The sequence below is a fragment of the Mytilus edulis genome, chromosome 13 (genome assembly GCF_963676685.1).
Source record: "Mytilus edulis chromosome 13, xbMytEdul2.2, whole genome shotgun sequence".
NCBI lineage: Eukaryota > Metazoa > Mollusca > Bivalvia > Mytilida > Mytilidae > Mytilus > Mytilus edulis.
In genome coordinates, this window is record NC_092356.1 from 23,530,957 (window position 1) to 23,553,752 (window position 22,796).

At 30.8% G+C, this 22,796-nt stretch overlaps 1 protein-coding gene and 3 long non-coding RNA genes across 8 annotated transcripts in view; 1 reads left to right on the top strand and 3 right to left on the bottom strand.

Moving 5' to 3' along the window:
• Positions 1-402: 402 nt before the first annotated feature.
• Positions 403-22,796, top strand: part of LOC139501427 (fibrinogen-like protein 1) — a 77,469-nt gene continuing 55,075 nt past the window's right edge. For all 4 annotated transcript variants that reach the window (XM_071290506.1, XM_071290505.1, XM_071290507.1 and 1 more), the window contains exon 1: positions 403-1,340. In XM_071290506.1, the coding sequence (XP_071146607.1) occupies positions 425-1,340 (916 nt within the window). In that variant the 5' untranslated portion in view covers positions 403-424. The remainder of the gene's footprint in view (positions 1,341-22,796) is intronic.
• LOC139502129 (uncharacterized) lies at positions 3,943-8,643 on the bottom strand. The gene is made up of 8 exons (XR_011658732.1): positions 8,552-8,643; positions 7,899-7,989; positions 7,244-7,322; positions 6,590-6,680; positions 5,935-6,013; positions 5,279-5,369; positions 4,624-4,702; positions 3,943-4,061 (listed from the first exon to the last, which is right to left on the bottom strand). It is a non-coding gene; the product is annotated as an uncharacterized lncRNA (long non-coding RNA).
• Positions 10,462-16,118, bottom strand: LOC139502128 (uncharacterized). Of its 2 annotated transcripts, XR_011658731.1 has the most exons (9): positions 16,038-16,118; positions 15,384-15,474; positions 14,729-14,807; positions 14,074-14,164; positions 13,419-13,497; positions 12,764-12,854; positions 12,109-12,187; positions 11,149-11,543; positions 10,464-10,679 (listed from the first exon to the last, which is right to left on the bottom strand). It is a non-coding gene; the product is annotated as an uncharacterized lncRNA (long non-coding RNA). The 2 variants fall into 2 exon arrangements; XR_011658730.1 differs by having other exon boundaries at positions 10,462-11,543.
• LOC139502130 (uncharacterized) lies at positions 18,918-20,983 on the bottom strand. Its single transcript, XR_011658733.1, has 4 exons — positions 20,903-20,983; positions 20,249-20,339; positions 19,594-19,672; positions 18,918-19,030 (listed from the first exon to the last, which is right to left on the bottom strand). It is a non-coding gene; the product is annotated as an uncharacterized lncRNA (long non-coding RNA).

Sequence of the window (22,796 nt, forward strand, 5' to 3'; positions counted from 1 at the left end):
TATATCGTATATATCTATGGTGTTGTTAACAAAATATAATTAGGGACAGTAGGACTTGAACATTCTGGGTCATGGATATACTTTCGGATATATTCTTCCAATTTCAACTGATTTTGTCTATAGTGCTTCGAAAGTTTTCATATATGTAACTACTCGTTTCCGATATGGTTTATCAAATAAAATGGACGTATCCATATACATTAATTCACTAACTTACTTCATTTGATAAAGAGTCGACATACTAACATACTTGTTATCGATGAAAATGTTAAATTGATAAAAACAGTTCAAAAACTTGTACAATATAAATTTACCTTTGATCAACAACAGGACTGTACACGTGAATAAAAGTTCAAAGGTAAAGATAACTAATTTATATAAACAATTTAAATTATCATTTTCGTAATATCCTTACTTGATATCAATGTATCATTGTAAAATGTTCCGTTTAATGATAATTTTGCAATTAAGTTTTGCCTCTTTCGGATTTCTTTTAAATACAAAAGCGCCTTCGTCGTCCAATGGAAATAACCAGTATATCACAGTTGCAGAATATTACGCTGATAAAGCAAGTCTTCGTCACGAAATGGATAGAACATTAAATCTCCTTACTTCACAAATAGAACAGAGGTTATTTCAAATGCAATCGCCTACAGATGCAATCGAACGTAAGTATAATGAAACCTTCGAAAATCTGATGACAGTGTCTGCAAAATTAGAAACAACTGAGGCAAAATACAAATTTCTTGAACAAAAATATGCGACATTAGAAAAAGTCGTGCAACATCTTGAGAACGAGCTTACATTAGGGAAAAATAATCTAAGGGATGTAAAAGTAAGATTAACGAATATCGAACAATCGAAAAGTATAAATCAGATACTAGAACTAAACCAGATGAGAGAAAAAATTAAACTCATGGAAAATTCGGTAAACCAGTTACAAGGCAACGAACAATCCCGGAGCCAGGATTTTCTTGCGTTATACAATATCACTCTTATAGAAAAAAATAATATTGCTAAATTGCAACACAAAACTGAACTACAAGAGAACTATCTAGCTGAACAAAATGCCACTTATTCTAAGGAGATAAGTATACTACATGGCAGAGCAGGCAATCATGATAATCAACTCCTGATTTTAAAGAACGAAACCGAAGCACAGGGACACCAGTTATATCTGCAAAATCAGAATTGTACAGACCAAATAAACTACCTTCAAAATAAGACAAATCAACAGGATCAACAATTCACAAGTATTCTGACAGAAATTGGCAGGATGAACGAAACAACGCACACGGAAATGTTGAGATTTAAGAAAGTCCAAGCAAAGCAGGTTTCAGGTAATTGTAATCTAGTTTTATATGATACTTTGGCGGTAATAATGTTAAATGCCTTTTTAGATTGATGCACAAAAAAAAAGTCATGTGAGCAGTATTAGATAGCAATGAAGACCAAAACCGTTGATTAAGGTAGATGATAAGTATAGACTTATTGAGACAGAATTTTCTTATAATTAGCCAAAATGAAGATTTTTCTATGCTTTTTTTCAAAAATATGATAAAAAGTATGGGTCACTGTGCTATTTTTAATGCTAGGAGTCGTTGAAAATTGCATAAATTTGGTACGTTTGTTCATAAAAAAACGCATTTGTTTGCATAATTTTTTTTTTCAATGAGATAGAATTTTAAAATAAATTGTGAGAAGATAGGTTTTATTATATGTTTAAAGAAAATAAGAAGACAAAAATGGTGTCACCGAATTTGTTTTCTTGCTACAGGTAAAAATAAAAAACTTTCCTATTAGTCCAGTATAAATTTTTCACTAAATGATTTATCTCCCCTAAATTGGATTATTTGAAAAATTGATTCTAAAAACAAAAATAAATGATATTTGTTTAAATATTTTGAATAATACAATAAATTAACAAGTTTTCTTTATATAAATAAACAGTTTAACAATGAAATTGCAAATTTGTCACCAAAATTTGCATATTTGGGCATATAACTAGACCGATTTTGTACTGTGATTGTGCAATCAAAGATGCCGGTATACCATCAATCTACCTTAAATGCATGTTATATGGAATGACAAAATTTCATCATTTTCATGTTATTATATTTACAAACTCATTTAAAGCATACTACTGTTCATTCCCTGTCGTTAAATATCCATTTTTATATAGTGACGTTCCATTTTCACATCTTATGGTGTTTATATATCTCAACTTGTAAGATTCGCTCGAGTATAAAACAACGTATTAGATTTTAGCGAGATAAATTTGTATATTACTCAAAAATTATTAAACCAGGGTTTTTGATATCATAAACTAGTCAAAACATTTACTAAATATTATCATCGGTACAAGGACATCATTCGTAAATATAATTCAACACGCTGACATCTTATACGTTACATATTTCACATCCAATTGTTTATGCTAATATTTTTGACAAAGAACAAAAATGTCAACATTCACCTCAAAAGCTAACGAAACCTTTACACAGACTTATTTAGGAGGGATATAATTACGATACTGTTGTCAGATCATTGAGCATTGCATATTTTGACTTTAACATTGATTCACTGAATATGAGCTATGCATTGTAAATTGACACATTTATTATTACAAAAGATGTATGTTTTATTATAATTCGTCGTTATTCTGATTGGCTAACTGCATATCTCATGTTATTCCTTACGCAATTGCATTACACAATGAAATTCATCATTCATGATGACACGAGGTCCCACAATAAAGTGCAAAGGTGAATTTAATAAAAACTTGATAAAAATCGTGTTTTCATGATCCTAGCTAAAAAATGTAATTATAAATATTGAATGCTTCTTTTTGGTATTTCATAGGCAGGGTTGTAAAAGCGTTGACCGTATGCACATTTTCAGAATGAAGCGCTTCCGCGTTTCATACAAAATGTATTTCGGTCAACGCTTTACACCTCAATGAAGTAACAAAAAAAAGAATTCAATTCTTAAATGAACCAGAAATGAAATTTTAAAATTCAGTGAATACTGTCTTTGACTGCTAAATTATATATTAAAAACTGATAATATAGTGGTTATATATTAATAAAAAACATTTGCAGTACGTTTGAATCCTATGCAATATTTGTGTTTATATATTTGAAAACTGGCTGCTACCGACTGGCTGCTTGAGCCTGGTCTCACAAACTCCGCATTTTCATTACAGGTGTAATACCACCATTGATTTTTCCCTATTAGTCTTTGTTAAATTGGCACTTTTAAAAAAATCGTACAGTATTTACCTTTATTTCAACCAAAGAAATACTTTGCATGTGTAAAGTTCAATCCTTTCCAGTGATACAGTGAAAATTTCACACTACATTTCATTGCATATAAGAAAGTAACCACCGCCGAGGGTAGACAACCCAATTTTTACACTGTTATTTACTGGTTACCTACTTTGGTAACTATGTAACCTTAACGTTCCAAAATATTTTATAAGACCATCAAATAAAAAAAGAATGATGCTTTCAGACACCCAACATACATATTTACGACTCAGAAAAATTTAAGTGCATTGAAATGCAGGGTTAATTTTCTACAACTGTCAAATTCAAGGGAATATTTTTTTAGGCCTACTTTCGTATGCAACCGGATGTGACGTACCATGATTTGGTGGTATTACACCTAAAGAACACCTAAATGTCAAATAAACTTAATGCAATTTTTTCCCCTCCAATTGCAAGTTATTTCAAGCATAACTGTCAAGTTTTGTCTCAGTCAGAACTATAGTTTCAGAGAAAATCACTATAATGTAAGGCCATATCCTACGGCAATTTCAGTCCAATTTCTTCGAAAAATCCTAATTTCAGTGTATCATTATAAAATGCAGTGTTGACTAATATCTGATCATAAACTCATGATATATGCATTCAAACAATTAAATAAAATACAAAAGACAACTTTAAGATGATAAACAATTTTATTGCACCTTTTAGAGTTCATTTGAAGGTCTGTTTTGGTCTGTTTTGGTCCATTTTTCCTCCTTCCTTCCTTTTTCATCAAAACTTGATATCTTTTGTCTAAAAAATAAAACAAATGTGATTATTTTCCCACTAAAATGAAATAAATGTAATGTTAAATCAATAATTAAAGTGTTTTAGCTGAAAGAACTGTCTCTATAAATGTTAACAGTCTACACGGAAGTTTCTATAAGCCCTTATGTGTAACTTGAGTTTTTGGTCTGTTCCCCTAGTGTGAGAAATAACGGTTCCCTTTCAGTCAATCATTTATTGCTACTGGTATCAAAGTCTTTTTATTTACTCATAACAGTATATTTCTAATAGATTTACACAAAAAGTCCACTTTCTTGTATTTTACATTAGAAAATGGGGAGAAAGAGTAATAAAAAAATACCTCAAAATGTTTTTAAAAAGGGTTATGTCCCTTGGAATGCTGGTACAAAAAATGATTGGTAAGAATTATAAAGTTTAAGTATGTGAGACTGGATTCTGATGTGTATAAATCCAGGACAAATAAGTGTTTAGATGAGTTATTGTCTGTGCAAAATGTAGACGGCACAATGGCAAATTGTAAACTTTTGCGGCCAAAACAAAAAAAAACATGATGATAGTTGATACATACTTTAATGCTGAAGTGTCATCTGCAGACCAATTCACATATAAGATTTTTCAACAGAATGCTCTTCAGAACATGGTTAACACTGAAATAAAAAATTCACATGTTGTATAAACAAAACAAAAACTGTAAGGGTAATTTAAAATTTAACACAGTAATCTAAATATAGCTTCGTCTGTCCACCCATTTAACTAAGAAAACACCCGTAAACCCCCATTTCAATGCAATTTTACCTCAAACGTACTTTCTGTGTCTAAATCCATTCCGAATAGTCCATGTTTACAATGTATGAACTGGTTTATTAATAACTTTTAAAAATGAAAGTACAATAGGGTCACGAGTGCACATTTAGTTTCCCTAAAGAACACCTAAATGTCAAATAAACTTAATGCAATTTTTTCCCCTCCAATTGCAAGTTATTTCAAGCATAACTGTCAAGTTTTGTCTCAGTCAGAACTATAGTTTCAGAGAAAATCACTATAATGTAAGGCCATATCCTACGGCAATTTCAGTCCAATTTCTTCGAAAAATCCTAATTTCAGTGTATCATTATAAAATGCAGTGTTGACTAATATCTGATCATAAACTCATGATATATGCATTCAAACAATTAAATAGAATACAAAAGACAACTTTAAGATGATAAACAATTTTATTGCACCTTTTAGAGTTCATTTGAAGGTCTGTTTTGGTCTGTTTTGGTCCATTTTTCCTCCTTCCTTCCTTTTTCATCAAAACTTGATATCTTTTGTCTAAAAAATAAAACAAATGTGATTATTTTCCCACTAAAATGAAATAAATGTAATGTTAAATCAATAATTAAAGTGTTTTAGCTGAAAGAACTGTCTCTATAAATGTTAACAGTCTACACGGAAGTTTCTATAAGCCCTTATGTGTAACTTGAGTTTTTGGTCTGTTCCCCTAGTGTGAGAAATAACGGTTCCCTTTCAGTCAATCATTTATTGCTACTGGTATCAAATTCTTTTTATTTACTCATAACAGTATATTTCTAATAGATTTACACAAAAAGTCCACTTTCTTGTATTTTACATTAGAAAATGGGGAGAAAGAGTAATAAAAAAATACCTCAAAATGTTTTTAAAAAGGGTTATGTCCCTTGGAATGCTGGTACAAAAAATGATTGGTAAGAATTATAAAGTTTAAGTATGTGAGACTGGATTCTGATGTGTATAAATCCAGGACAAATAAGTGTTTAGATGAGTTATTGTCTGTGCAAAATGTAGACGGCACAATGGCAAATTGTAAACTTTTGCGGCCAAAAAAAAAAAAAAAAACATGATGATAGTTGATACATACTTTAATGCTGAAGTGTCATCTGCAGACCAATTCACATATAAGATTTTTCAACAGAATGCTCTTCAGAACATGGTTAACACTGAAATAAAAAATTCACATGTTGTATAAACAAAACAAAAACTGTAAGGGTAATTTAAAATTTAACACAGTAATCTAAATATAGCTTCGTCTGTCCACCCATTTAACTAAGAAAACACCCGTAAACCCCCATTTCAATGCAATTTTACCTCAAACGTACTTTCTGTGTCTAAATCCATTCCGAATAGTCCATGTTTACAATGTATGAACTGGTTTATTAATAACTTTTAAAAATGAAAGTACAATAGGGTCACGAGTGCACATTTAGTTTCCCTAAAGAACACCTAAATGTCAAATAAACTTAATGCAATTTTTTCCCCTCCAATTGCAAGTTATTTCAAGCATAACTGTCAAGTTTTGTCTCAGTCAGAACTATAGTTTCAGAGAAAATCACTATAATGTAAGGCCATATCCTACGGCAATTTCAGTCCAATTTCTTCGAAAAATCCTAATTTCAGTGTATCATTATAAAATGCAGTGTTGACTAATATCTGATCATAAACTCATGATATATGCATTCAAACAATTAAATAGAATACAAAAGACAACTTTAAGATGATAAACAATTTTATTGCACCTTTTAGAGTTCATTTGAAGGTCTGTTTTGGTCTGTTTTGGTCCATTTTTCCTCCTTCCTTCCTTTTTCATCAAAACTTGATATCTTTTGTCTAAAAAATAAAACAAATGTGATTATTTTCCCACTAAAATGAAATAAATGTAATGTTAAATCAATAATTAAAGTGTTTTAGCTGAAAGAACTGTCTCTATAAATGTTAACAGTCTACACGGAAGTTTCTATAAGCCCTTATGTGTAACTTGAGTTTTTGGTCTGTTCCCCTAGTGTGAGAAATAACGGTTCCCTTTCAGTCAATCATTTATTGCTACTGGTATCAAATTCTTTTTATTTACTCATAACAGTATATTTCTAATAGATTTACACAAAAAGTCCACTTTCTTGTATTTTACATTAGAAAATGGGGAGAAAGAGTAATAAAAAAATACCTCAAAATGTTTTTAAAAAGGGTTATGTCCCTTGGAATGCTGGTACAAAAAATGATTGGTAAGAATTATAAAGTTTAAGTATGTGAGACTGGATTCTGATGTGTATAAATCCAGGACAAATAAGTGTTTAGATGAGTTATTGTCTGTGCAAAATGTAGACGGCACAATGGCAAATTGTAAACTTTTGCGGCCAAAACAAAAAAAAAACATGATGATAGTTGATACATACTTTAATGCTGAAGTGTCATCTGCAGACCAATTCACATATAAGATTTTTCAACAGAATGCTCTTCAGAACATGGTTAACACTGAAATAAAAAATTCACATGTTGTATAAACAAAACAAAAACTGTAAGGGTAATTTAAAATTTAACACAGTAATCTAAATATAGCTTCGTCTGTCCACCCATTTAACTAAGAAAACACCCGTAAACCCCCATTTCAATGCAATTTTACCTCAAACGTACTTTCTGTGTCTAAATCCATTCCGAATAGTCCATGTTTACAATGTATGAACTGGTTTATTAATAACTTTTAAAAATGAAAGTACAATAGGGTCACGAGTGCACATTTAGTTTCCCTAAAGAACACCTAAATGTCAAATAAACTTAATGCAATTTTTTCCCCTCCAATTGCAAGTTATTTCAAGCATAACTGTCAAGTTTTGTCTCAGTCAGAACTATAGTTTCAGAGAAAATCACTATAATGTAAGGCCATATCCTACGGCAATTTCAGTCCAATTTCTTCGAAAAATCCTAATTTCAGTGTATCATTATAAAATGCAGTGTTGACTAATATCTGATCATAAACTCATGATATATGCATTCAAACAATTAAATAAAATACAAAAGACAACTTTAAGATGATAAACAATTTTATTGCACCTTTTAGAGTTCATTTGAAGGTCTGTTTTGGTCTGTTTTGGTCCATTTTTCCTCCTTCCTTCCTTTTTCATCAAAACTTGATATCTTTTGTCTAAAAAATAAAACAAATGTGATTATTTTCCCACTAAAATGAAATAAATGTAATGTTAAATCAATAATTAAAGTGTTTTAGCTGAAAGAACTGTCTCTATAAATGTTAACAGTCTACACGGAAGTTTCTATAAGCCCTTATGTGTAACTTGAGTTTTTGGTCTGTTCCCCTAGTGTGAGAAATAACGGTTCCCTTTCAGTCAATCATTTATTGCTACTGGTATCAAAGTCTTTTTATTTACTCATAACAGTATATTTCTAATAGATTTACACAAAAAGTCCACTTTCTTGTATTTTACATTAGAAAATGGGGAGAAAGAGTAATAAAAAAATACCTCAAAATGTTTTTAAAAAGGGTTATGTCCCTTGGAATGCTGGTACAAAAAATGATTGGTAAGAATTATAAAGTTTAAGTATGTGAGACTGGATTCTGATGTGTATAAATCCAGGACAAATAAGTGTTTAGATGAGTTATTGTCTGTGCAAAATGTAGACGGCACAATGGCAAATTGTAAACTTTTGCGGCCAAAACAAAAAAAAACATGATGATAGTTGATACATACTTTAATGCTGAAGTGTCATCTGCAGACCAATTCACATATAAGATTTTTCAACAGAATGCTCTTCAGAACATGGTTAACACTGAAATAAAAAATTCACATGTTGTATAAACAAAACAAAAACTGTAAGGGTAATTTAAAATTTAACACAGTAATCTAAATATAGCTTCGTCTGTCCACCCATTTAACTAAGAAAACACCCGTAAACCCCCATTTCAATGCAATTTTACCTCAAACGTACTTTCTGTGTCTAAATCCATTCCGAATAGTCCATGTTTACAATGTATGAACTGGTTTATTAATAACTTTTAAAAATGAAAGTACAATAGGGTCACGAGTGCACATTTAGTTTCCCTAAATAGGTGTAATACCACCATTGATTTTTCCCTATTAGTCTTTGTTAAATTGGCACTTTTAAAAAAATCGTACAGTATTTACCTTTATTTCAACCAAAGAAATACTTTGCATGTGTAAAGTTCAATCCTTTCCAGTGATACAGTGAAAATTTCACACTACATTTCATTGCATATAAGAAAGTAACCACCGCCGAGGGTAGACAACCCAATTTTTACACTGTTATTTACTGGTTACCTACTTTGGTAACTATGTAACCTTAACGTTCCAAAATATTTTATAAGACCATCAAATAAAAAAAGAATGATGCTTTCAGACACCCAACATACATATTTACGACTCAGAAAAATTTAAGTGCATTGAAATGCAGGGTTAATTTTCTACAACTGTCAAATTCAAGGGAATATTTTTTTAGGCCTACTTTCGTATGCAACCGGATGTGACGTACCATGATTTGGTGGTATTACACCTAAAGAACACCTAAATGTCAAATAAACTTAATGCAATTTTTTCCCCTCCAATTGCAAGTTATTTCAAGCATAACTGTCAAGTTTTGTCTCAGTCAGAACTATAGTTTCAGAGAAAATCACTATAATGTAAGGCCATATCCTACGGCAATTTCAGTCCAATTTCTTCGAAAAATCCTAATTTCAGTGTATCATTATAAAATGCAGTGTTGACTAATATCTGATCATAAACTCATGATATATGCATTCAAACAATTAAATAAAATACAAAAGACAACTTTAAGATGATAAACAATTTTATTGCACCTTTTAGAGTTCATTTGAAGGTCTGTTTTGGTCTGTTTTGGTCCATTTTTCCTCCTTCCTTCCTTTTTCATCAAAACTTGATATCTTTTGTCTAAAAAATAAAACAAATGTGATTATTTTCCCACTAAAATGAAATAAATGTAATGTTAAATCAATAATTAAAGTGTTTTAGCTGAAAGAACTGTCTCTATAAATGTTAACAGTCTACACGGAAGTTTCTATAAGCCCTTATGTGTAACTTGAGTTTTTGGTCTGTTCCCCTAGTGTGAGAAATAACGGTTCCCTTTCAGTCAATCATTTATTGCTACTGGTATCAAAGTCTTTTTATTTACTCATAACAGTATATTTCTAATAGATTTACACAAAAAGTCCACTTTCTTGTATTTTACATTAGAAAATGGGGAGAAAGAGTAATAAAAAAATACCTCAAAATGTTTTTAAAAAGGGTTATGTCCCTTGGAATGCTGGTACAAAAAATGATTGGTAAGAATTATAAAGTTTAAGTATGTGAGACTGGATTCTGATGTGTATAAATCCAGGACAAATAAGTGTTTAGATGAGTTATTGTCTGTGCAAAATGTAGACGGCACAATGGCAAATTGTAAACTTTTGCGGCCAAAACAAAAAAAAACATGATGATAGTTGATACATACTTTAATGCTGAAGTGTCATCTGCAGACCAATTCACATATAAGATTTTTCAACAGAATGCTCTTCAGAACATGGTTAACACTGAAATAAAAAATTCACATGTTGTATAAACAAAACAAAAACTGTAAGGGTAATTTAAAATTTAACACAGTAATCTAAATATAGCTTCGTCTGTCCACCCATTTAACTAAGAAAACACCCGTAAACCCCCATTTCAATGCAATTTTACCTCAAACGTACTTTCTGTGTCTAAATCCATTCCGAATAGTCCATGTTTACAATGTATGAACTGGTTTATTAATAACTTTTAAAAATGAAAGTACAATAGGGTCACGAGTGCACATTTAGTTTCCCTAAATAGGTGTAATACCACCATTGATTTTTCCCTATTAGTCTTTGTTAAATTGGCACTTTTAAAAAAATCGTACAGTATTTACCTTTATTTCAACCAAAGAAATACTTTGCATGTGTAAAGTTCAATCCTTTCCAGTGATACAGTGAAAATTTCACACTACATTTCATTGCATATAAGAAAGTAACCACCGCCGAGGGTAGACAACCCAATTTTTACACTGTTATTTACTGGTTACCTACTTTGGTAACTATGTAACCTTAACGTTCCAAAATATTTTATAAGACCATCAAATAAAAAAAGAATGATGCTTTCAGACACCCAACATACATATTTACGACTCAGAAAAATTTAAGTGCATTGAAATGCAGGGTTAATTTTCTACAACTGTCAAATTCAAGGGAATATTTTTTTAGGCCTACTTTCGTATGCAACCGGATGTGACGTACCATGATTTGGTGGTATTACACCTAAAGAACACCTAAATGTCAAATAAACTTAATGCAATTTTTTCCCCTCCAATTGCAAGTTATTTCAAGCATAACTGTCAAGTTTTGTCTCAGTCAGAACTATAGTTTCAGAGAAAATCACTATAATGTAAGGCCATATCCTACGGCAATTTCAGTCCAATTTCTTCGAAAAATCCTAATTTCAGTGTATCATTATAAAATGCAGTGTTGACTAATATCTGATCATAAACTCATGATATATGCATTCAAACAATTAAATAGAATACAAAAGACAACTTTAAGATGATAAACAATTTTATTGCACCTTTTAGAGTTCATTTGAAGGTCTGTTTTGGTCTGTTTTGGTCCATTTTTCCTCCTTCCTTCCTTTTTCATCAAAACTTGATATCTTTTGTCTAAAAAATAAAACAAATGTGATTATTTTCCCACTAAAATGAAATAAATGTAATGTTAAATCAATAATTAAAGTGTTTTAGCTGAAAGAACTGTCTCTATAAATGTTAACAGTCTACACGGAAGTTTCTATAAGCCCTTATGTGTAACTTGAGTTTTTGGTCTGTTCCCCTAGTGTGAGAAATAACGGTTCCCTTTCAGTCAATCATTTATTGCTACTGGTATCAAATTCTTTTTATTTACTCATAACAGTATATTTCTAATAGATTTACACAAAAAGTCCACTTTCTTGTATTTTACATTAGAAAATGGGGAGAAAGAGTAATAAAAAAATACCTCAAAATGTTTTTAAAAAGGGTTATGTCCCTTGGAATGCTGGTACAAAAAATGATTGGTAAGAATTATAAAGTTTAAGTATGTGAGACTGGATTCTGATGTGTATAAATCCAGGACAAATAAGTGTTTAGATGAGTTATTGTCTGTGCAAAATGTAGACGGCACAATGGCAAATTGTAAACTTTTGCGGCCAAAACAAAAAAAAAAAACATGATGATAGTTGATACATACTTTAATGCTGAAGTGTCATCTGCAGACCAATTCACATATAAGATTTTTCAACAGAATGCTCTTCAGAACATGGTTAACACTGAAATAAAAAATTCACATGTTGTATAAACAAAACAAAAACTGTAAGGGTAATTTAAAATTTAACACAGTAATCTAAATATAGCTTCGTCTGTCCACCCATTTAACTAAGAAAACACCCGTAAACCCCCATTTCAATGCAATTTTACCTCAAACGTACTTTCTGTGTCTAAATCCATTCCGAATAGTCCATGTTTACAATGTATGAACTGGTTTATTAATAACTTTTAAAAATGAAAGTACAATAGGGTCACGAGTGCACATTTAGTTTCCCTAAAGAACACCTAAATGTCAAATAAACTTAATGCAATTTTTTCCCCTCCAATTGCAAGTTATTTCAAGCATAACTGTCAAGTTTTGTCTCAGTCAGAACTATAGTTTCAGAGAAAATCACTATAATGTAAGGCCATATCCTACGGCAATTTCAGTCCAATTTCTTCGAAAAATCCTAATTTCAGTGTATCATTATAAAATGCAGTGTTGACTAATATCTGATCATAAACTCATGATATATGCATTCAAACAATTAAATAGAATACAAAAGACAACTTTAAGATGATAAACAATTTTATTGCACCTTTTAGAGTTCATTTGAAGGTCTGTTTTGGTCTGTTTTGGTCCATTTTTCCTCCTTCCTTCCTTTTTCATCAAAACTTGATATCTTTTGTCTAAAAAATAAAACAAATGTGATTATTTTCCCACTAAAATGAAATAAATGTAATGTTAAATCAATAATTAAAGTGTTTTAGCTGAAAGAACTGTCTCTATAAATGTTAACAGTCTACACGGAAGTTTCTATAAGCCCTTATGTGTAACTTGAGTTTTTGGTCTGTTCCCCTAGTGTGAGAAATAACGGTTCCCTTTCAGTCAATCATTTATTGCTACTGGTATCAAATTCTTTTTATTTACTCATAACAGTATATTTCTAATAGATTTACACAAAAAGTCCACTTTCTTGTATTTTACATTAGAAAATGGGGAGAAAGAGTAATAAAAAAATACCTCAAAATGTTTTTAAAAAGGGTTATGTCCCTTGGAATGCTGGTACAAAAAATGATTGGTAAGAATTATAAAGTTTAAGTATGTGAGACTGGATTCTGATGTGTATAAATCCAGGACAAATAAGTGTTTAGATGAGTTATTGTCTGTGCAAAATGTAGACGGCACAATGGCAAATTGTAAACTTTTGCGGCCAAAACAAAAAAAAAAACATGATGATAGTTGATACATACTTTAATGCTGAAGTGTCATCTGCAGACCAATTCACATATAAGATTTTTCAACAGAATGCTCTTCAGAACATGGTTAACACTGAAATAAAAAATTCACATGTTGTATAAACAAAACAAAAACTGTAAGGGTAATTTAAAATTTAACACAGTAATCTAAATATAGCTTCGTCTGTCCACCCATTTAACTAAGAAAACACCCGTAAACCCCCATTTCAATGCAATTTTACCTCAAACGTACTTTCTGTGTCTAAATCCATTCCGAATAGTCCATGTTTACAATGTATGAACTGGTTTATTAATAACTTTTAAAAATGAAAGTACAATAGGGTCACGAGTGCACATTTAGTTTCCCTAAAGAACACCTAAATGTCAAATAAACTTAATGCAATTTTTTCCCCTCCAATTGCAAGTTATTTCAAGCATAACTGTCAAGTTTTGTCTCAGTCAGAACTATAGTTTCAGAGAAAATCACTATAATGTAAGGCCATATCCTACGGCAATTTCAGTCCAATTTCTTCGAAAAATCCTAATTTCAGTGTATCATTATAAAATGCAGTGTTGACTAATATCTGATCATAAACTCATGATATATGCATTCAAACAATTAAATAGAATACAAAAGACAACTTTAAGATGATAAACAATTTTATTGCACCTTTTAGAGTTCATTTGAAGGTCTGTTTTGGTCTGTTTTGGTCCATTTTTCCTCCTTCCTTCCTTTTTCATCAAAACTTGATATCTTTTGTCTAAAAAATAAAACAAATGTGATTATTTTCCCACTAAAATGAAATAAATGTAATGTTAAATCAATAATTAAAGTGTTTTAGCTGAAAGAACTGTCTCTATAAATGTTAACAGTCTACACGGAAGTTTCTATAAGCCCTTATGTGTAACTTGAGTTTTTGGTCTGTTCCCCTAGTGTGAGAAATAACGGTTCCCTTTCAGTCAATCATTTATTGCTACTGGTATCAAATTCTTTTTATTTACTCATAACAGTATATTTCTAATAGATTTACACAAAAAGTCCACTTTCTTGTATTTTACATTAGAAAATGGGGAGAAAGAGTAATAAAAAAATACCTCAAAATGTTTTTAAAAAGGGTTATGTCCCTTGGAATGCTGGTACAAAAAATGATTGGTAAGAATTATAAAGTTTAAGTATGTGAGACTGGATTCTGATGTGTATAAATCCAGGACAAATAAGTGTTTAGATGAGTTATTGTCTGTGCAAAATGTAGACGGCACAATGGCAAATTGTAAACTTTTGCGGCCAAAACAAAAAAAAAAACATGATGATAGTTGATACATACTTTAATGCTGAAGTGTCATCTGCAGACCAATTCACATATAAGATTTTTCAACAGAATGCTCTTCAGAACATGGTTAACACTGAAATAAAAAATTCACATGTTGTATAAACAAAACAAAAACTGTAAGGGTAATTTAAAATTTAACACAGTAATCTAAATATAGCTTCGTCTGTCCACCCATTTAACTAAGAAAACACCCGTAAACCCCCATTTCAATGCAATTTTACCTCAAACGTACTTTCTGTGTCTAAATCCATTCCGAATAGTCCATGTTTACAATGTATGAACTGGTTTATTAATAACTTTTAAAAATGAAAGTACAATAGGGTCACGAGTGCACATTTAGTTTCCCTAAAGAACACCTAAATGTCAAATAAACTTAATGCAATTTTTTCCCCTCCAATTGCAAGTTATTTCAAGCATAACTGTCAAGTTTTGTCTCAGTCAGAACTATAGTTTCAGAGAAAATCACTATAATGTAAGGCCATATCCTACGGCAATTTCAGTCCAATTTCTTCGAAAAATCCTAATTTCAGTGTATCATTATAAAATGCAGTGTTGACTAATATCTGATCATAAACTCATGATATATGCATTCAAACAATTAAATAGAATACAAAAGACAACTTTAAGATGATAAACAATTTTATTGCACCTTTTAGAGTTCATTTGAAGGTCTGTTTTGGTCTGTTTTGGTCCATTTTTCCTCCTTCCTTCCTTTTTCATCAAAACTTGATATCTTTTGTCTAAAAAATAAAACAAATGTGATTATTTTCCCACTAAAATGAAATAAATGTAATGTTAAATCAATAATTAAAGTGTTTTAGCTGAAAGAACTGTCTCTATAAATGTTAACAGTCTACACGGAAGTTTCTATAAGCCCTTATGTGTAACTTGAGTTTTTGGTCTGTTCCCCTAGTGTGAGAAATAACGGTTCCCTTTCAGTCAATCATTTATTGCTACTGGTATCAAATTCTTTTTATTTACTCATAACAGTATATTTCTAATAGATTTACACAAAAAGTCCACTTTCTTGTATTTTACATTAGAAAATGGGGAGAAAGAGTAATAAAAAAATACCTCAAAATGTTTTTAAAAAGGGTTATGTCCCTTGGAATGCTGGTACAAAAAATGATTGGTAAGAATTATAAAGTTTAAGTATGTGAGACTGGATTCTGATGTGTATAAATCCAGGACAAATAAGTGTTTAGATGAGTTATTGTCTGTGCAAAATGTAGACGGCACAATGGCAAATTGTAAACTTTTGCGGCCAAAACAAAAAAAAAACATGATGATAGTTGATACATACTTTAATGCTGAAGTGTCATCTGCAGACCAATTCACATATAAGATTTTTCAACAGAATGCTCTTCAGAACATGGTTAACACTGAAATAAAAAATTCACATGTTGTATAAACAAAACAAAAACTGTAAGGGTAATTTAAAATTTAACACAGTAATCTAAATATAGCTTCGTCTGTCCACCCATTTAACTAAGAAAACACCCGTAAACCCCCATTTCAATGCAATTTTACCTCAAACGTACTTTCTGTGTCTAAATCCATTCCGAATAGTCCATGTTTACAATGTATGAACTGGTTTATTAATAACTTTTAAAAATGAAAGTACAATAGGGTCACGAGTGCACATTTAGTTTCCCTAAATAGGTGTAATACCACCATTGATTTTTCCCTATTAGTCTTTGTTAAATTGGCACTTTTAAAAAAATCGTACAGTATTTACCTTTATTTCAACCAAAGAAATACTTTGCATGTGTAAAGTTCAATCCTTTCCAGTGATACAGTGAAAATTTCACACTACATTTCATTGCATATAAGAAAGTAACCACCGCCGAGGGTAGACAACCCAATTTTTACACTGTTATTTACTGGTTACCTACTTTGGTAACTATGTAACCTTAACGTTCCAAAATATTTTATAAGACCATCAAATAAAAAAAGAATGATGCTTTCAGACACCCAACATACATATTTACGACTCAGAAAAATTTAAGTGCATTGAAATGCAGGGTTAATTTTCTACAACTGTCAAATTCAAGGGAATATTTTTTTAGGCCTACTTTCGTATGCAACCGGATGTGACGTACCATGATTTGGTGGTATTACACCTAAAGAACACCTAAATGTCAAATAAACTTAATGCAATTTTTTCCCCTCCAATTGCAAGTTATTTCAAGCATAACTGTCAAGTTTTGTCTCAGTCAGAACTATAGTTTCAGAGAAAATCACTATAATGTAAGGCCATATCCTACGGCAATTTCAGTCCAATTTCTTCGAAAAATCCTAATTTCAGTGTATCATTATAAAATGCAGTGTTGACTAATATCTGATCATAAACTCATGATATATGCATTCAAACAATTAAATAAAATACAAAAGACAACTTTAAGATGATAAACAATTTTATTGCACCTTTTAGAGTTCATTTGAAGGTCTGTTTTGGTCTGTTTTGGTCCATTTTTCCTCCTTCCTTCCTTTTTCATCAAAACTTGATATCTTTTGTATAAAAAATAAAACAAATGTGATTATTTTCCCACTAAAATGAAATAAATGTAATGTTAAATCAATAATTAAAGTGTTTTAGCTGAAAGAACTGTCTCTATAAATGTTAACAGTCTACACGGAAGTTTCTATAAGCCCTTATGTGTAACTTGAGTTTTTGGTCTGTTCCCCTAGTGTGAGAAATAACGGTTCCCTTTCAGTCAATCATTTATTGCTACTGGTATCAAATTCTTTTTATTTACTCATAACAGTATATTTCTAATAGATTTACACAAAAAGTCCACTTTCTTGTATTTTACATTAGAAAATGGGGAGAAAGAGTAATAAAAAAATACCTCAAAATGTTTTTAAAAAGGGTTATGTCCCTTGGAATGCTGGTACAAAAAATGATTGGTAAGAATTATAAAGTTTAAGTATGTGAGACTGGATTCTGATGTGTATAAATCCAGGACAAATAAGTGTTTAGATGAGTTATTGTCTGTGCAAAATGTAGACGGCACAATGGCAAATTGTAAACTTTTGCGGCCAAAACAAAAAAAAAACATGATGATAGTTGATACATACTTTAATGCTGAAGTGTCATCTGCAGACCAATTCACATATAAGATTTTTCAACAGAATGCTCTTCAGAACATGGTTAACACTGAAATAAAAAATTCACATGTCGTATAAACAAAACAAAAACTGTAAGGGTAATTTAAAATTTAACACAGTAATCTAAATATAGCTTCGTCTGTCCACCCATTTAACTAAGAAAACACCCGTAAACCCCCATTTCAATGCAATTTTACCTCAAACGTACTTTCTGTGTCTAAATCCATTCCGAATAGTCCATGTTTACAATGTATGAACTGGTTTATTAATAACTTTTAAAAATGAAAGTACAATAGGGTCACGAGTGCACATTTAGTTTCCCTAAATAGGTGTAATACCACCATTGATTTTTCCCTATTAGTCTTTGTTAAATTGGCACTTTTAAAAAAATCGTACAGTATTTACCTTTATTTCAACCAAAGAAATACTTTGCATGTGTAAAGTTCAATCCTTTCCAGTGATACAGTGAAAATTTCACACTACATTTCATTGCATATAAGAAAGTAACCACCGCCGAGGGTAGACAACCCAATTTTTACACTGTTATTTACTGGTTACCTACTTTGGTAACTATGTAACCTTAACGTTCCAAAATATTTTATAAGACCATCAAATAAAAAAAGAATGATGCTTTCAGACACCCAACATACATATTTACGACTCAGAAAAATTTAAGTGCATTGAAATGCAGGGTTAATTTTCTACAACTGTCAAATTCAAGGGAATATTTTTTTAGGCCTACTTTCGTATGCAACCGGATGTGACGTACCATGATTTGGTGGTATTACACCTAAAGAACACCTAAATGTCAAATAAACTTAATGCAATTTTTTCCCCTCCAATTGCAAGTTATTTCAAGCATAACTGTCAAGTTTTGTCTCAGTCAGAACTATAGTTTCAGAGAAAATCACTATAATGTAAGGCCATATCCTACGGCAATTTCAGTCCAATTTCTTCGAAAAATCCTAATTTCAGTGTATCATTATAAAATGCAGTGTTGACTAATATCTGATCATAAACTCATGATATATGCATTCAAACAATTAAATAAAATACAAAAGACAACTTTAAGATGATAAACAATTTTATTGCACCTTTTAGAGTTCATTTGAAGGTCTGTTTTGGTCTGTTTTGGTCCATTTTTCCTCCTTCCTTCCTTTTTCATCAAAACTTGATATCTTTTGTCTAAAAAATAAAACAAATGTGATTATTTTCCCACTAAAATGAAATAAATGTAATGTTAAATCAATAATTAAAGTGTTTTAGCTGAAAGAACTGTCTCTATAAATGTTAACAGTCTACACGGAAGTTTCTATAAGCCCTTATGTGTAACTTGAGTTTTTGGTCTGTTCCCCTAGTGTGAGAAATAACGGTTCCCTTTCAGTCAATCATTTATTGCTACTGGTATCAAATTCTTTTTATTTACTCATAACAGTATATTTCTAATAGATTTACACAAAAAGTCCACTTTCTTGTATTTTACATTAGAAAATGGGGAGAAAGAGTAATAAAAAAATACCTCAAAATGTTTTTAAAAAGGGTTATGTCCCTTGGAATGCTGGTACAAAAAATGATTGGTAAGAATTATAAAGTTTAAGTATGTGAGACTGGATTCTGATGTGTATAAATCCAGGACAAATAAGTGTTTAGATGAGTTATTGTCTGTGCAAAATGTAGACGGCACAATGGCAAATTGTAAACTTTTGCGGCCAAAACAAAAAAAAAACATGATGATAGTTGATACATACTTTAATGCTGAAGTGTCATCTGCAGACCAATTCACATATAAGATTTTTCAACAGAATGCTCTTCAGAACATGGTTAACACTGAAATAAAAAATTCACATGTTGTATAAACAAAACAAAAACTGTAAGGGTAATTTAAAATTTAACACAGTAATCTAAATATAGCTTCGTCTGTCCACCCATTTAACTAAGAAAACACCCGTAAACCCCCATTTCAATGCAATTTTACCTCAAACGTACTTTCTGTGTCTAAATCCATTCCGAATAGTCCATGTTTACAATGTATGAACTGGTTTATTAATAACTTTTAAAAATGAAAGTACAATAGGGTCACGAGTGCACATTTAGTTTCCCTAAAGAACACCTAAATGTCAAATAAACTTAATGCAATTTTTTCCCCTCCAATTGCAAGTTATTTCAAGCATAACTGTCAAGTTTTGTCTCAGTCAGAACTATAGTTTCAGAGAAAATCACTATAATGTAAGGCCATATCCTACGGCAATTTCAGTCCAATTTCTTCGAAAAATCCTAATTTCAGTGTATCATTATAAAATGCAGTGTTGACTAATATCTGATCATAAACTCATGATATATGCATTCAAACAATTAAATAAAATACAAAAGACAACTTTAAGATGATAAACAATTTTATTGCACCTTTTAGAGTTCATTTGAAGGTCTGTTTTGGTCTGTTTTGGTCCATTTTTCCTCCTTCCTTCCTTTTTCATCAAAACTTGATATCTTTTGTCTAAAAAATAAAACAAATGTGATTATTTTCCCACTAAAATGAAATAAATGTAATGTTAAATCAATAATTAAAGTGTTTTAGCTGAAAGAACTGTCTCTATAAATGTTAACAGTCTACACGGAAGTTTCTATAAGCCCTTATGTGTAACTTGAGTTTTTGGTCTGTTCCCCTAGTGTGAGAAATAACGGTTCCCTTTCAGTCAATCATTTATTGCTACTGGTATCAAATTCTTTTTATTTACTCATAACAGTATATTTCTAATAGATTTACACAAAAAGTCCACTTTCTTGTATTTTACATTAGAAAATGGGGAGAAAGAGTAATAAAAAAATACCTCAAAATGTTTTTAAAAAGGGTTATGTCCCTTGGAATGCTGGTACAAAAAATGATTGGTAAGAATTATAAAGTTTAAGTATGTGAGACTGGATTCTGATGTGTATAAATCCAGGACAAATAAGTGTTTAGATGAGTTATTGTCTGTGCAAAATGTAGACGGCACAATGGCAAATTGTAAACTTTTGCGGCCAAAACAAAAAAAAAACATGATGATAGTTGATACATACTTTAATGCTGAAGTGTCATCTGCAGACCAATTCACATATAAGATTTTTCAACAGAATGCTCTTCAGAACATGGTTAACACTGAAATAAAAAATTCACATGTTGTATAAACAAAACAAAAACTGTAAGGGTAATTTAAAATTTAACACAGTAATCTAAATATAGCTTCGTCTGTCCACCCATTTAACTAAGAAAACACCCGTAAACCCCCATTTCAATGCAATTTTACCTCAAACGTACTTTCTGTGTCTAAATCCATTCCGAATAGTCCATGTTTACAATGTATGAACTGGTTTATTAATAACTTTTAAAAATGAAAGTACAATAGGGTCACGAGTGCACATTTAGTTTCCCTAAATAGGTGTAATACCACCATTGATTTTTCCCTATTAGTCTTTGTTAAATTGGCACTTTTAAAAAAATCGTACAGTATTTACCTTTATTTCAACCAAAGAAATACTTTGCATGTGTAAAGTTCAATCCTTTCCAGTGATACAGTGAAAATTTCACACTACATTTCATTGCATATAAGAAAGTAACCACCGCCGAGGGTAGACAACCCAATTTTTACACTGTTATTTACTGGTTACCTACTTTGGTAACTATGTAACCTTAACGTTCCAAAATATTTTATAAGACCATCAAATAAAAAAAGAATGATGCTTTCAGACACCCAACATACATATTTACGACTCAGAAAAATTTAAGTGCATTGAAATGCAGGGTTAATTTTCTACAACTGTCAAATTCAAGGGAATATTTTTTTAGGCCTACTTTCGTATGCAACCGGATGTGACGTACCATGATTTGGTGGTATTACACCTAAAGAACACCTAAATGTCAAATAAACTTAATGCAATTTTTTCCCCTCCAATTGCAAGTTATTTCAAGCATAACTGTCAAGTTTTGTCTCAGTCAGAACTATAGTTTCAGAGAAAATCACTATAATGTAAGGCCATATCCTACGGCAATTTCAGTCCAATTTCTTCGAAAAATCCTAATTTCAGTGTATCATTATAAAATGCAGTGTTGACTAATATCTGATCATAAACTCATGATATATGCATTCAAACAATTAAATAAAATACAAAAGACAACTTTAAGATGATAAACAATTTTATTGCACCTTTTAGAGTTCATTTGAAGGTCTGTTTTGGTCTGTTTTGGTCCATTTTTCCTCCTTCCTTCCTTTTTCATCAAAACTTGATATCTTTTGTCTAAAAAATAAAACAAATGTGATTATTTTCCCACTAAAATGAAATAAATGTAATGTTAAATCAATAATTAAAGTGTTTTAGCTGAAAGAACTGTCTCTATAAATGTTAACAGTCTACACGGAAGTTTCTATAAGCCCTTATGTGTAACTTGAGTTTTTGGTCTGTTCCCCTAGTGTGAGAAATAACGGTTCCCTTTCAGTCAATCATTTATTGCTACTGGTATCAAATTCTTTTTATTTACTCATAACAGTATATTTCTAATAGATTTACACAAAAAGTCCACTTTCTTGTATTTTACATTAGAAAATGGGGAGAAAGAGTAATAAAAAAATACCTCAAAATGTTTTTAAAAAGGGTTATGTCCCTTGGAATGCTGGTACAAAAAATGATTGGTAAGAATTATAAAGTTTAAGTATGTGAGACTGGATTCTGATGTGTATAAATCCAGGACAAATAAGTGTTTAGATGAGTTATTGTCTGTGCAAAATGTAGACGGCACAATGGCAAATTGTAAACTTTTGCGGCCAAAACAAAAAAAAAACATGATGATAGTTGATACATACTTTAATGCTGAAGTGTCATCTGCAGACCAATTCACATATAAGATTTTTCAACAGAATGCTCTTCAGAACATGGTTAACACTGAAATAAAAAATTCACATGTTGTATAAACAAAACA